The sequence below is a fragment of the Mytilus edulis genome, chromosome 1 (assembly GCF_963676685.1).
Source record: "Mytilus edulis chromosome 1, xbMytEdul2.2, whole genome shotgun sequence".
In the NCBI taxonomy this organism is placed as follows: Eukaryota; Metazoa; Mollusca; class Bivalvia; order Mytilida; family Mytilidae; genus Mytilus; species Mytilus edulis.
The window spans coordinates 7,092,014-7,109,277 of record NC_092344.1 but is presented as its reverse complement, the minus strand read 5'-3'; the positions used below and the strand labels follow the sequence as shown (position 1 = coordinate 7,109,277).

The following is a 17,264-nucleotide window of genomic DNA, read 5'->3' as shown; positions in this document are numbered from 1 at the left end:
CAACGCTTTTGCACAACCCTATGAAATTAATAAAGAAGCATTCAATACTTATAACTACATTTTTTCGCTATGATAATGAAAAATCGATTCCTTTCACTTATTTCTTTAAATAACATACAGTGCATTTCTTTGTGATAGCACGTGTCATCATGAATGTTTAACTTCCACTGGGATATGAAGGTGAATTTTAGTATGACAAACAAGCGTTGTTATCCAATCAAAATAACGGATTCTTCTGAAACATACATGTAATGTAATTATATACAAATATAAATACTGTAGCTAAATCATTGGCACAGTCATTTGTGATATATGTAACAAAAAATTTGTTCCGGCGTGACATTTGTTCCACCGGAACAAATTTCATAGGAAATATGTTCCACCGGAACTTATGTCACAGAAAATATGTTCCAGCACTATAAAATTTGTTCTGGAACTAATTTTTTAACCAAGTGTGAAATAAGTTCCGGAACAAAAATCACAGTACCATGAATTTTGTTCCAATATTAAAATAAAAAAAAAAAGTGAAATAAGTTCTTGTGATATTAGTTTTAAACGAAGGTATTTTATAGAAATCAATGAAAATGTTCTGCTCGAACCTATTTCACAGAAAATAAGTTCTGTGCTTGCATGGGGTACATTTGCAATTGAAGGAATGACTTTAGGATAAAGATAAGAAATAAAAGCGATGATAATGTATCTATGTTTGATCGTTTATGTGGTATTCAACCTCCTTGTTTCTTGATGATCTGTCATTGGTGTTCTAATCATACATGTACTTAGCTATGGTCATTGCACAGTTTTTAAAGAGCGTGTATTTTGTTTCTTTATGTCTTTTAATATAATTGATCAGCCACTTTGTTCTTTTAAAAAAAGTACAAATATTCATCTTCAACTATAATACTTTTTTTCGGAATGACTTTTATTATTATTTCTTATTCTACTCTTTCCTGGCTCATAAGTGCCATTTTTAGTATTATTACTTGAGCATGTTATTAAACTTTTTCTTTACTCCACATGATCCAATTGGATGTTTACACTTTTTATTTATTACATTATGCAATATAATACATGTTTTTTATAATGACTTTAAACTCACTGATGACAAGTGCTCAGTATATAAGAAAACTTGTTTAACCAGTGGAACATATTTCACAGACAAGGAACTTATTTCACCAGGTGAGGAACAAATTTCACAAATCCAGAACTTATTTTACCAGGTAAGGAACAAATCTCACAAACATGGAACTTATTTCACTAGGTAAGGAACAAATTTCACCAACCCAGAACTTATTTCACCAAGTAAAGTGTGGAACTTATTTCATAGAGATGGAACAAATTATATAGAAATTGTCTGTGAAAAAAGTTCTCCCAGAACATATTTCCTGTGAAATTAGTTCCACTGGAACTTTTTTCACAGGAACAAATTTTGGCTCACATATACAGTCAATGAACGTACATCAACTGATGGTTTTAAGGCTAAATATTGCGCTTTTGATAATGGACCATGATTTGCGCTTTTTAAAACAGGACATTTTCGATTTTTCTATAGGACATTTGAGCTTTTTAAAACAGGACGTTTGCGATGTTTCTATAGTTCATAATTTGCGCATTTTAAAACAGGACGTTTGCTATTTTTCTATAGGACATTTGCGGCGCTTTGTCAACATTCCATTTGAGTAATCATGGTTAAAGGTTTAAAAAATCATTTGATACCAAGAATTAATTCAATTGATATATTTATAATACCCACCTAGCTAAGCGCACATGTCCTGCCAAAAAGCGCAAACGTTCCGATCCGAGCAGGTTGGTTTACGGTCACCGATTGCCGGGTTATGTGTACCGGCCATGACGAGCTGTGCCATACAAGATACACTTTTTATAGCCTACCCACATACGTTTCAACTAAAATTATTCACGAGAAAAGGAGTTGTTTTTTTCTACCTGAGAAGAAAAGGTCAGATCTTTCACAAAAAAGGCAGGGGGTAATGACAAACAAACACTTCCAGAGGGGGGGGGGGGGGGGGAGGGGTGAAATCAAAGTTGTCATGTTAAGTAAAATAACAAAAATACCGAACTCAATTCAGTTCAAAACGGAAAGTCCCGTATCAAAATGCAACATGAAAAGCTAAATCATATCAAACGAATAGAACACAGTTCTCGTATTTCTGCATGGCTTATTTTCATTTTGGCCAGCCAGGCTGGCAGAGAAATGCCTCCTGGAAGGCAATCTTTATCTGAAAACAATCAGTATTATGGCAGTCTCTCTAAACAGTTTCCAGTAAGCTTATCAATAAAGCTTTGTTAAAGGGGCATTGACTGTCAAATTAATGTTCACCGATTTAACTCAAATTTTCATGCTTGATTTATAACATACTAAAACGTATCCATTTCTCTATACCTTGTCAAAATGATTGTTAATTGAGAATAAAGTATATATCCAAATTATAAAAAAGTATAAATAAACAATCAAGTTACAAGGCATGGGGTTGATAATATGTATATTATTATTTTGTGTGTGTTTTAGTGAAGACACCATAAAATTTCTAGTAACTATTGAGTAGACCTCCAAAGACTGCCGACTTTCATATATCGATATACATAGATATAAATAGATAGCATAAGCGAACTCGTGCAATTGGATTTTTCTAGGTCTGCTTAATCTCATATTATATATAGGTTAAAATATATGTTAGTCATCGTTTTTACCTGTATAAGAATTATTTTTTGTGGATCTCATCAGTCAATCAAATGATTTACTTTTGTTTCACTTTCAATGTTGATATTTCCCCCCTTTAATAACTGAATAAGCATAACTCGTGTGTAATCCATCTCTAGCTAAGTGGTTTAATTGAAGATCACATGAATACGGATGCAATGAGGTCGAATTACTTGCAAGTGAAAAGTTTATCATCGATGTTTCTTAGCTTATTTTGACGAAATTGAACCTCTTAGCTTATTTTGACGAAATTAAACCATGCTGGCCGCTAAAAGCGAATTATTATTGCACTATTTCACTTTTATTAATGATTGAAAAAAAATCGTATTTTTATATATCTCGTAGCTATTGTTCCTTTAACAGGAAATCATTATTAAACTGAAAAAAACCAGTATGTGTGGCGAGGATATGGCACAAACAGTCACCTATAGATAGAAGATTTAAGCAGGTCAGCTATTTATAAAGTTAACGTATATGTATTTATTCCGTTATAGGTAAGTTTTTAGCTGTGTGCTAAAATTTAGGACGTTTTACTTTCTTACTTACTTTGTTCGCATTTATATTATAGTTACATGTATTATTGGTGTACATGTTTGACATTAATATATCAATCTTGCAATCTTAAAATAACTTAGCCTTCGACATTATAATGGTAAATGTATACATGTATGTGTAATATTACACAATACAATACAATACTTTATTTTTATTGTCAACCAAGGACGTACTCCCTAAGAGGGCTACAAACAATTTATTACAATGATTACTATATTAATTCTAAATGATTATAAATGACAAAATAAAGAATAGAAAAGAATGAACATTTTTATGTTACAAAGGATTTAAAGTTGTAATAGATGAGCATATCAAGCACTATAATAGTCGAGTCGATCAGGAGGGAGAGGGTGCTTCAATTCTGCTTCAAGGAAAGCATCTAGTGCCCAATCCTTTAGAGATTTACGTAACTAACTATAAAACTACAAAAGTTAAAAGAATGAGAACATTTATTTTACATAGAAACCACCCACATCTTATATCATGTATATGAAATGTAATTTGTTCACCCTAATTATGTAAAATAGTAACCAATACCGGCTGCTCATCCCTACCATTCAGTTAATATAGTGAGACAACCAGCACTTCGGTCTGGTATTGTGACCTATTGTTCTTTTTGTTAAATATCTAATATCTGCAGAAAGAGAGATCTATGTACAATTATGCATGTTGTATCTCTGGTTGAAACTAACGGTTTTACCGAATTAAAAAAATATGCTTCTCTTTAATAATTGAAAAAAAGCCTTGTGACTATTTCAGATGTAATCTGTTAAAATCAGATATCTTGAACCAAAAAACTTTATCATGTGCAAATCAAGTGTAAATTAGATAAGAAAAGTAACACATATTTTCTCATTTAGTCTTTATTTAATTTTTATCTTTACTCAGTCATCACCAATATTGATATTTCCCACCAGTTTAATCCGTGACATTTTCTATACTGTACGTTTCTTTATTTACTGGTATTTTCACAGAACAAAGATATCGTGATCGTATAATGGCCGAAGTCAAGGATAAATATAAAGCGTTTAATATTATCAATTTTCAGTATATTTTTGTTAATCAGCATACTAAAATTGAATTAAGTCCATATCTAAATTTCAAACACCTTATGATGCTATAATGTTACAATTGAAAAAATATATGCTGACATAAATGAACTAAAAATGCAAAGGATTTTGGCCTCAAATTTCAGGTTCATCTGACAAAAGATTTTGACCACTTTTTAAACACTTAAGTGTCTATTTCATTTGAATCAATTAGTTTATGTGAAAGATTTGAACTGATTTAGTCACTAAATCGATCCGATTCAAGCTCAAATATGAAAAATCAACCAAATATGCCGAAAAATGTCACTTTTCTGATGTTTTTTTGTCAAAAATGAAAGTGGCCGCATCCGTGTTCATCCTCAACATTTATATATGTTATCATAAAATACAACTTCCATTTCAATATTAAGGATGAACACGAATGCGGCCACTTTCGTTTTACACGAAAGCCGTCTAAAATTTAACTAAAATGCTAAAATTGTGAAGAATTCAGTAATTTAGCATGACTTTAAGGTGCCAGTACCCGATATATGTTCATTGTATAGTCAAAAATAGCCGATATTTATGTAGCAGAAGCACTCTACTGTTCAATAAATAACTAAAAGTTTACATTTTATCAATTTTGTAAAACTGCTATATTTTGAGGCCAAAAAGGGCTCTTACTGGACCTACTCCTTTTGAAAGAAAGAACAAATCTGCACAACAGACATCGGAATCTTTTTAAAAACAGAATACGATATAGGTATATACAAGATGAAACAAGCTCGTGGACCAAGAAAATATTTATTTGAATATGAGTTTTGTTCATAAGGGCCAAGGAAGGGGATTTCTTATTTCTTCCAGTTCGTCCGTCCGTCCCACGTAGTTTACTTCGTATTTATCGCATGGACCACCTCAAACTTGATATCAGGCTTTGTGTGATCATTATATATACTGTGTGATGCGATTTTATATTCATTTTTCATATTCTATTCTTTATAACCTTTTATACTCTATAACACAAAAAGACCGTGCATGGATCTTCGTCGGCCTTTACTGGGTAGCTTCAAATAAGAGCTTCCTGAAATTTTATCATGCTTTTAAAATGCTATACCGTGTGATGCATTTTCATATCCATTGCTTTTCAACTTTACCGAATACTTGATGCCGTTGTATTATTAATGAGAGATATCAACAGACACACCTGTTGTTTCGTCTTGCTTTGGTAGTTTTGTTTTGCTTTTAACTAAGTATAAGGTTGTTGTGTTTTACCGTTTAAATTAATTTTATAACTCTAGAACCATGTCGAATCCGTCTCTAATACGTACACACATGCAATGTTAGACAACCACGAACACATTATGTGATGTGTATGCCTTAATCTAGGCACCACACGAAAGCATTAAATATGATAATGTTTTAGATATGAATCGGCGGAAGATCTGTGTGATTGGAGCTGGGGTTATAGGACTGTCATCTGCTGTTCGAATACAAGACAAGATACCAGACATCGATATAACCATTATAGCTGATACATTTTCTCCACACACAACTTCTGATGGGTCTGCTGGTTTTTGGGAACCACATTTAGTCAACCCGGATCAAAGTGAAGAGATAAGGTTTATTATACATCATTGAACATAGTCAAATAATGAATACAACATTTATTTTAAAACATGAAATGGAAAAAATAGGTAGACACTTAAACTTTAATAAAATACCCCAAAATTACATGCAGTAATGAGTCGTTTTGAAAGAAAAATAATGGGTTAAATGTGTAGAAAGATAAACGTCAAAGTCAAACATACTTTTGTAAATGAGAATTTCATTAATTATTTTTATGAGAAAATATCATTAAAAAATGAACATGCAGCATTTGAATTTAAAGGAAATGGGGCCAGGCGACATTTGACTATTTACTAGATTTGGTCCAGTCACCGGAAGCAGGAAAACTTGGTGCCCAGCTTGTATCTGGTTATGATTTCTCAATTGAACACGACGACCAGGTATTTATGTTGTTATGTAACTATCAACTGTTTTAAAAACATTATTAATCAACCATCATTTATGTGTTTGTTTGTTTGTATGTATATATATATATATATACAACTCGTCTAAACATCAACCAACAATGTTAGATCTGTAAATTTGCTTCCCTCGCCGGGATTCGAACCCATGCTACTGTGATATCGTGACACCAAATCGCCTGCACTGCAGCCGTCCCGCTAGACCACACGACCACCTGGGCTCTCAAAAAAAGAGCTTTCGGTGGGCATGTGTTACCTTTCCACGTCAGTTTTAATCTAGCGGCGTACTACAGTACATGATATATAAGGCATGAAGATGTTATTGTTACAGATCAGCTAAATTATCTATAGTAAAGGATCCTACAAATTAATGTAAGATACAGTCACAGAAAATAATTATATTCATAAGTACGTCTGAGTCAGTGACAACCCTACAACAGATGTATCCATCGGATCGCCATCAATGATGGCGATACATGGCTGTGTACATAATGTATATACAACTCGTCTAAACATCAACCCAACAATGTTAGATCTGTAAATTTGCTTTCGCAAATTTTTGGTTCTTCCCTCGCCGGGATTCGAACCCATGCTACTGTGATATCGTGACACCAAATCGCCTGCACTGCAGCCGTCCCGCTAGACCACACGACCACCTGGGCTATATATATAGTGTATTTAAATAAATGTTTGGATAAGGGTTTTTTATCTAAAATGATTACCAACAAAAATTAAACCAATATTGATATTAAAAAAAAAGTGTTGTGTGTTCCAATTTTACGGCATACGGTTTAAATTCATAAAGCGGGTGGTCTGGGAGCACGTGAAAGTAGTTAAACTCGATTACATTGTGTACCTATATTAAGTTTGGACAGTGCAGTGTACGTTGTTGTATTTTTGTCTCTATGTCTGATATTTTTCAGAGGAGTCGATGTTTTTGGTTGCAGTTGTCATTTGTGCTATCCAGTACTTTTGGTAATTCCTTTGTATGTTTTGGTTCTGTATGTTTTTGATAAAAGTTAGAGAAAAAACATGCCCACACGAAAAGATAAAATAGATCGATTTAATAAACTCTGTATTTAATATTTTTTTTAAATTGTTTATCTTATTTATTAAAATATGATAATATTATATTGTTCATCAGTCTTTAATGATATGATCTGTCCAATTCTAATGCCAAATTAGAGTTTTTACCCCAATTTCATGGTCCACTGAACATAGAAACTTACAGTGCGAATGTGGCATCCACGTACTGGGGACACATTCTTGTTTTTTTTTTTATATATATAAATTAGGCCAAAAGTTTTCTCATTTGAATTGTTTTAAATTTATAATTTCGGGGCCTTTTATGTCTGACTATGCGGTATGGTCTTTGTTGAAGGCCGTACGGTGACCTATAGTTGTTAATTTCTGTATCATTTGGTCCTTTGTGAAGAGTTGTCTCATTGGCAAAAATACCACACCTTATCTTTTTATATTTGAACGTGCATTTTAAATCATATTCATTTGTTAATGTATGTGTTCTTGCCGAAGCGTTGTACAAATTAGGGGTTTGATAAATCCTAAATACAAAGTAACGTAGCTTAAGTAATACAGATTATCAGTTCTTTAGTTGATATGAGCGTCACTGATGAGTCTTATGTAGACGAAACGCGCGTCTGGCGTACTAAAATATAATCCTGGTAATTTTGATAACTACTTTAAAGCATTTGCAACCGAAACAGAAGTATATTACAAAAATGGATTTCATAGGAATGCAATTCATTGTTATAATTTTATATCAATTATCTATATTTTAGTCTATTTCGTTTTGCCAATTAAAAAATATGTGCGTTTTTTTTTAAAGCACAACCGTTTGCACAAAGAGAAAAGCTTTGTCAATAAAGAAGATTATAAAGCTAATAATTTCAAAATCTTCGTTTGCTTTCATACAAACTGAACATACATGACAGGTTCAAACATTCGTCTTAAGGCCGTCAGAGATCAGTATGTGTATGAATTGAACTCCTGCTATAGCAATTCCCTAATACATCTTGAATGTGACTGCTCTGACATTAATACAATGAACACACTGGAAACTCTAGGTATAATTTGATTCTGATACAGAATGTTATTACTTAATCAACGTCTACATTCTTATTATTCTACCAAAATGTAATGCTATGGTCAAAGGTATTTGCAATTTGCCCTTCCTGATTGTGTTCATATTTTCAAATAAGCTCCTCACCTAAAATTCCAGACACATATATATCTTTGAAAAAAAAAAAAAAAAAACTCATACTGTCAATATTCTACTGTTGTAACCCTATTTTTGACATTTTTACCTTTTGTGTCTGTTTGTCAATATAATGGAATTTTATTACGGAAAAAGTAAAATCACAAAACTACTGAACTCCGAGGAAAATTCAAAACGGAAAGTCCCTAATAAAATGGCAAAATCAAAAATCTCAAACACATCAAACGAATGGATAACAACTGTCATATTCCTGACTTGGGACAGGCATTTTTTTATGTAGAAAATGATGGATTGAACCTGATTTTATAGCTAGTTAAACCTCGCACTTTATTGACGGCTACATCAAATTCCATTAAAGTGACAACGATGTGTGAACAAACAGACATAAATGTCAAAAATACAGCAGAAAACATGGTGTTATAATCTTAATTACTAACAAACCCACCCCCCAAAAAAACACCAAAGCAACAACCATTTAACAAAGAAGCACAAAATGTCATATAGACCAAGAATATTAGCAAAAATTAAAGACAAGAATACACAAATTTACCATTTGCAATGGCACAATGACGGGATTTATACTTACATAGACACGTGATATATGTAACAAACTTTCCTTTTTGAATTTTCCTAGGAGTTTTTTTTTCATGATTTGCAAAAACGTATGTAACTTTTGTATACTATGTTTGTAACAGGACCCATTCTGGAAGGATCAAGTAATAGCCTACAGACGATTAGAACAGAAAGAAAGAAAACTTCATCCTAAAAATAAGTATGCACTAGATGTTTACTCAACAATAAATGATAGCATAAAAGTTTGATAATAAAAGAGTGTCCTTTGATTAAGATGTATAATAGTTATACTACGCAGTCACAAAAAACTCTGTTCTAAGCACCAACAGACGACATTACTAAGAAAGAACAAGACTAGAAAAGTCAAATTGTATAGAACTTATGAGTAACATCACAACAGAAGAATTCGCTGAAAACTAATCATATCGATACAAAGCACAAACACAACTTACGCAAACGATAAAGACAAACATACAGCTCTTAGAGTTCTCTCAGGTACTAAAAGCTATTCCAATGCTAATACAAACTAAAAAACAATAATTTATCCAAGACTAAAACACACAGAAACGCAGGACTCCGAAGAAAATTCAAAACAGAAAGTCCCTGATCAATTGGCATAATTAAAAACTCAAACGAATAGATAACAACTGTCATATTCTTGACTTCGTACAGACATTTTCCTGTTATAAAGGAAATGGTGGATTAACACTGGTTTTAACGCTAGCTAAACCTCTCACTTGTATAACTGCCGTATCAAATTCAATTTTATTGACAACGAAGTGTGAACAAAACAAACAGATATAATAGGTACAAATATCAAATATATGGGTACAGCAGTCACCGTTGTGTTATTATCTAAATCACTGTGGAAAAAAACAACCAATTATGTATTTTATTTTATAGAGGAGGGATATTTTACACTTCAATAGTATTAGACGTCAAAAGTAGGGGCACAGCAGTCACCGTTGTGTTATTATCCCAATAACTATAAAAACAAACAACTATGTATTTTATTTTATAGAGGAGGAATATTTTACACCTCATTAGTAATAGACGTCAAGTCATATCTCCCCTGGTTAATGGAGAAGTAAGTTGTTAACATTTAATGTTGTAATAAATAGTTGTATGGTAGAAAACAATGTTAAGTATAAAAAAAAAAAAGATGTGGTATGATTGCTAATGAGACAACTCTCCACAAGAGACCAAAATGACACAGAAATTAACAACTATAGGTCACCGTACGGCCTTCAACAATGAGCAAAGCCCATACCGCAAAGTCAGCTGTAAAAGGCCCCGAACTGTTTTTTTCTTTCCAAATAAGGCATATAAAGATAGTAAAACTCATTTACGTAATATTTCCATATCCTTGACTGTTTCCTTAACTGAGGAAAAGCAGAATATGTTGGCGTGCGTTCTTGTCATAGGAAAGTGTCGCAAGGACTAGGCAAATAATTTAATCTTTTGTATAAAGAAAACAATTTGGAATATTGTTCGATTCCAACTATTGAGTCGTATATCTAAAAAATTTCTATCAGCATATAGATTACCAGGGTCGGATCGAGAACTTTTTATAAGGAGGGGGGTTTGGCCCTCCAGTCATGGTTCAGTGATTCCCTATATAAGCCAACAGTTTTTTCCACAAAAAAGGGGGAGCCCCCTACAAATGCCACACCTCCACCTGGATCTGCCTATGAAAATAACAGTGTCGTATTATATGGCAAGTAAAAAGCCCCCGACAAAATACGTACTGGAGAAATGTTGATTTTGTTGAATTATATAGATGTTGCATTTTTCCATTTTGTAATAAAAAGTAAAAACACAAAAATACTGAACTCCGAGGAAAATTCAAAAAGGAAAATCAAAAATCAAAAGGCAAAATCAAAAGTCCAAACACAAAAAAAGATCAGATACTAATAATTATCATCAGATTTGACTTCTGATTTGAATTTGTCATAAAAACGAGATTTTGTTTTATATGAAGCAGAATTCCACATATTTCCGATAATTATTCTTTAATATTTTAGGTGTACTTTTATAGACATATAAGTATAAATTATTATTTTTTTCGATAGGTTTAAGTCGAGAGGAGGAAAAGTTCAGTTTGGCACAATTTCTTCTGTGAATGAGGTAATACATATTATTTTACATGACAAGAACTAATGCGCAGACTGTCCCTGTATATTTCTAACAATTTTTGCATTGTGTTTTGCTGCAAAAATGTCAGTATATTTAAAATTATACTGAATATTGTTTTCCTGGAAAAATATGTATAATCAAGTTTGCGGCTCTATATATGAGGCTATATGTTAATCACATTATTAAACAAATATTTAGAACAGTTTTAATGAAAAGAGTATGCGATTATATTGTTATATAATGTAATAATAATTATTTTGAGCAGATTTATATGTTATCAGATAATAAAAATGGTTTTGAATTTCCTGTATTTTTTTACTCGCTTGATACAAAAATATACAACTGCTATCTTTTACTGAGATATTAAAGATGGTTTTTTATTGACTTTTGAAATATTCACTGATTTACTTGATAAAAATAACTTGATATTTATTTAGATTTCAGATAAATTCGATTTGATTATTAATTGTGTTGGAGTGAGAGCTTTTCAGCTTTTGAATGACCAGGACGTGAAACCAATTCGTGGACAGATTATCAGGGTATATTAAACGTTACAACAAAATATAACTCTTTGTGTATAGACGGGAAATGTTATGAAACGTCGCACGATACTGGTGTCACCTAACGTTACACACTCAAAGACGTAAGCCAAAATAAAAACGTTGGAATGCATGTTGTTCAGATGTTTTTTTACAATAAATTTTAAAGGATTGATTTTTTTCCCTAAGAAAGGATTAATTGTTTTTTCTTAGATAAAAGATGTTAAGCTTTAGTTTTATTAACAAATTAAAAAGTAAAAAGTAACTTGAATTGAAACCATTTGTTTTACATACATTTTAATTATAAACGCAATCGATTACTTTTTTAACTATGCACTGCAAATGCACTCATCTTTGCACTCCTGAATGTCAAGGCGAAAGGACTACGGCATATCTAGCATGTCAGTTAAGGGAATTAGCGAGAACAATTATCATTGCTGTTTTTTTTTCTTTTTATTTGTATTATAGCGGATCCGACTATTAGAGTCCGGAAAACACTTCAGTTCCGCGAGAAAATCTCTCCCAACCCCTTCTCTGTGAATCGGTAGAGCTTCAACATAAAACATTAATTTTAAAGTTTTCTTATTAAGCAACAAAATAAAATAGCCGTATTCCAAATCGTATGTGAAAACCGCAATAATGACAATTAGACGGAACGTTAGAAGTATATTTTATTAAATAACGTCAAAATCGTATGTGGGGACATTGTATCGGACATTTTAGTTTTATCTGATATCTCGTATATTAGATTTAATTTATGGGAATTTAATACCAAAATAGAGATAATTTTTTGTAATTTTATCCATTATAAGATTTTTTATGTGCCGAATGGCACTATATTGAATAAACATCATGAAAAAAACCAGAAAACGTAACCCTACGTTTAATTTGGTTTGAAGGGGACAAAATGTCGGACATTGCTATTCAACTCGAAAAATAAGAATTTATTTTTAAAATTCCTGATTATTGTATGAGGCGAAAGTGTGATCTTTGTACAAAATACTAGTATAAGAATTATTTACTTTCGACATAGGGATTGCTCTGGAATTCCCTTTTTTTTGGACAATTTAACAAAAATTACGACAACCTTTCGTGCATGGGACACATAATTTGTATCATCTTGATCCCCTTTTTTTTATATTTCAGTCTTTTCGAGAGAAAAAAATCGACATTACGTCAACGCCCAATTATGAATTGCTTGTTCTAGACAAACTTTTATATCGTTTGGTAATAAAATTTATATGTTTTTTACGGTATTCAGAATTTCACAAAACTAAAAGTGTAACGCGGGACAAGGAAATTATATTGCAAAATAAAGGTTTTATTGAGTTTTGATTAATGAAAATGGTCTGTTACATATACAAAATTGCAATAATCTGAAAGAAGAGTTTAAAAGCTTTAAAATGATATACAACACTTTATAATATCAACTTTTATGTTTAAAAATTAAGAAGATGAATGTGTCTTGTCCGTGATTTTACCAAAGTAACACCAGTAGCGTGCGACGTTTCTATAGCATCGGGATAGGATTGCTTTTTTATATTTTTAGCATCGGGATAGGATTGCTCTTTTATATTTTTGTTAGTAATTCTAAGTACTTCTATGCTAATTTATGATTAAAACTGGTAAAAAAAACCGTCGTACAATTAGGTACTTTTTTTTTTTTTTTTTTAAATAACCAAAGCATATTGAAATAAGAAAAATTGTAAGAAGAACCGACGATAAAAACAGTACAAATTGGATGCCAACTCGAAACTCTCTACATATTAGATTAATTTTAGTGAACAAATGCACGGCTACATATATGGTACTAAACCCACAATACATTTTTACAGGTATCTGCTCCATGGATTAAACATTTCTACGTAGATTTTGATCGGGCTGAAGGTACTGAACGATATATACTGCCGGGGTAAGAAATTAAATTTTTGAGAATATACTTGAAAATATAGAATAGCAAAATTATTTGTGAAGACTATGTTATCAACAGGGAAAACTCAAGATCATTTTAGCAATTTTATGTATGAACTAAAATGAACACCTGTTATTTCATCAATACCGTATCTGATTCATTAAAATGGTTCATCTGCTTAAGTTTTCAAAGAAACAACGTTATTCATTCTAATTGGTTAAAGTGTGCACACAATATCATACTAGTGCTACATTTTATTAAACTATTTCTAATCCAAAAATGTTTACTGAATATGTCATGAGATATTATTTCATGCACAGAAATGAACCCCTAAATCAAGCTCATCCAATGTCAAAAAATTAGGTAAAAATGAATATACCCAAGCCTTTTCCAACTGATTTTAATGGTTGCATAATGATTTTATATTCGTGAGTTAGTAATGTGATAGGATATACAAGGTTTTTAGATTATCATATCTAGTCATTTGCAATTCCAATTAAATGAGGGATGAAAGATACAAGAGGGACAATCAAACTCATAGATCGAAAATAAACCAAGAACGCCATGGCTAAAAAAGACAAACAAACAAAAAATAGTATACAAGACACATTATAGAAAACTGAATATGTGCTTTTAATATGCGACAAACATGCATGTTTCTTAAGTACATTTGTAGTTTTACATTTCTCATTTGAGTGTTTTTCACAGTTTTTTATCTGTATTTGGGATAGCTTGGTGTTGAGTTTCTTCTTATTAACCAAATGTAATATACAATGTATTGTAAACAATAAACGTATCATTTGCTCTCAGACCAAACATATCATTATTACAGACGTGATTATGTTATCCTCGGTGGAACAGGACAAGAGGGAAACTGGAGTACAGATATTAACCAACAGGATAAGGACAAAATTTGGGAAAGTTGTGTTAATCTTGTTCCAAGTTTAAAGGTTTGTTTTAAATTATTTATTAAATATATGTTGAAGGGACAAATGACAAATTATTTAATAGTTCCTTGTTATAATATGATTCGTATGAAGACGTTGTAGATACAAGTACATGCTTTAATACAACACGGGAAAGGACTCCGTTAATATGCAAAAACAGATTGAAGTTCCAAAACGTCGATTCACAAAATCATGTCGCCATCTGTTTTTCCTCCTCCCTTCCTTATAATGTGTTGTATGTTAGTTAGGTGATATAATTGTCATTGGTCGAGCTGGCTTAAGATATCTGTATACCCCAATAGCAAGAATCATCCCGTCAATCGCATTGTACAAAAAACTAGTATTTGGCTCAAGCGTCGTTGCTGGAGTCCTTAAAGTTCACATTGGAAGCATGTTTAAAATGCATTCATCCTCTCGGTATTATTGTCGCGAGTGATGAATTGGGATGCTCGATGTTGTATTCCTCAAGATTATTGAAAGCACAAACACACCATAGACAACTACATACTGAGCAGCACAAACCCCACCAAAAAGTGTGGAAAAGGGTGGTGGGGTGATCGTAGGTTCTCCAGAGGGTAAGCAGATCCTCCTCCACATGTTGGATCCGTCTTGAAAGATAGTTCAAAGCCATTTACAACTAATGCATACTAAACTGTTCTCCTAGTTTGTTTTGCTCCGTCTTACACATGACAGTAGATAAATAAAGGCAACAGTAGTATACCGCTGTTCAAAACTCACAAATCGATGACTGTAGATAAAACAATTGATTCAATTGTCATTCTCAATTTTATTAATTTGATATGATATGATATAACGACTACTGGCATTCTGATATAAGTCTGGCTGCTTATCTGTTGACATTGAACAATGCATATCTTTAATAGTTCTTTTTATTGTTCAGATAATTTCGCATCCCTTTCGCATATTCCTAGATAGATCAATACCCAAAACATTTACACTTTCTGTGCGAAAAGATTGCAATCAAAGAAATTCGTTCATTCGTTATAATCACAAAGATATTTTCTTTTGTTGTATAGAATGCACAGAAAATTAGTGATTGGGTTGGGCTCCGACCCGGAAGAACCAAAGTAAGATTAGAAATAGAAGAAAATAGAAGAACTTCCGGATGTATGGTATTTATTTTCATATGATACAAAAATAATTATTGTTTTAATGTGTAATTCTTCAAGATTATTATTTTAAATGCACACATTTAGGTCCATTTATTTTTTCTATTTTTTTTTAATTGAATATGAATTCAGAATCAAAAGTAAACAAAATGTAGTTTGTGATGTCTTATCTTCAACTTAGTACTTTATTTGGCCTTTTTTACTTTTTTGGATTCGAGCGTCACTGATGATTCTTTTGTAGACGAAACGCGCATCTGGCGTATATATAAATGTAGTCCTGGTATCTATGATGAATTTATTCATATCCTATTATATATTATTATTTGGATTTTTTTCCAGGTAATACACAATTACGGTCATAGTGGAGCAGGCGTAACCTTACACTGGGGATGTGCTGGTAATGTAGCTGAGCTTGCACACGCAGTACTGACAACGTTATCATCCAGACTTTGAGGAGGACAGTAACATTTAAAGACATTACATCATGCATATCCTAGTCAAATGAAATGCGATAACCATTAAAGACTAATATTTATTTATGATTCAAAATGATTGTGCCTAAACACGTTTTAAAAATGTTTTATTTAGAGGCAGTTTTATTTGATAATTTATTATTTTAACTGAATAAAACTATGTATATACTTCTTATATATGTATTTCAATGCTAATAAGGATTTTAAAAGTATGCTTCAGTGCAACAAAATACTGTGCGTATCACAGTTATGTCATTCGCAACTCGAAACTCGAAAGGGTTTTTTGTAAAGTCTTCTTACAAGAATTGTGATGTATTTATGAGATTGCATTGACATAAATAAAAGACCACAGTAGTTATAGAACTTGACAAAACGAGAATATTAAAATCCGGCTGGCCATGTTATTACCGGTGACCTCAACACTGTTAATAACACTTCGCTACGAAATGTGTTATCGAAAGGTCGTGAGCCTAAATCCATCAATTGGAAATACAATTTTGATGGATTAAGTCGAGGATTATGCCAGGCAATGGGCTCAGCGCGAGGAGGAAGACGTAGATACTCTTTCCGAATGGATTAAGGCAGTGAGGTCGTTGATACAAATCAGAATTAAGAAACTGAATGGGTCTATCAATGCCCATGCTACGTCAACCTTTAAAGACCCAAATGTTGCAAAACACTTATCATACCTCTATGACAAATATGTTGTTGTTCCCTCAGAAAGCCTCAAACAACATCGTTTTTGTGTGTAAAACGCATTACATTAACTGTTTGATAAACGGATTCACTTGGAAACTCAACATATACCCTCACGACACTTACCAAAGGAAATGCGGGAAAATCATAGGTCTGTTCTATGTTCCTTTGGAATTTCAACCAAAGATGAAGAACTGGATCTTCCATCACTGTATTGGATACCTAAACTACAAAAGTGTCCTTACAAACAACGGCATATTGCTGGGTCTTCCAAGTGCTCCACGAAACCTCTT

The 17,264-nt window shown here is 32.2% G+C and overlaps 1 protein-coding gene across 2 annotated transcripts; it reads left to right on the top strand.

The window, feature by feature from the left end:
* The first annotated feature begins 2,926 nt into the window (after positions 1–2,926).
* Positions 2,927–16,450, top strand: LOC139522859 (D-amino-acid oxidase-like). Of its 2 annotated transcripts, none has more exons than XM_071316480.1 (11): positions 2,927–3,167; positions 5,726–5,921; positions 6,191–6,308; positions 9,261–9,337; positions 10,160–10,225; positions 11,211–11,265; positions 11,712–11,813; positions 13,649–13,725; positions 14,558–14,675; positions 15,710–15,805; positions 16,142–16,450. In XM_071316480.1, exons 2-11 carry the CDS (start codon positions 5,728–5,730, stop codon positions 16,253–16,255), a joined length of 1,017 nt encoding a protein of 338 aa, XP_071172581.1. In that variant the 5' UTR covers positions 2,927–3,167; positions 5,726–5,727; the 3' UTR covers positions 16,256–16,450. The 2 variants fall into 2 exon arrangements, with proteins under 2 accessions (XP_071172581.1, XP_071172574.1); XM_071316473.1 differs by having other exon boundaries at positions 3,116–3,213.
* Positions 16,451–17,264: the final 814 nt, after the last annotated feature.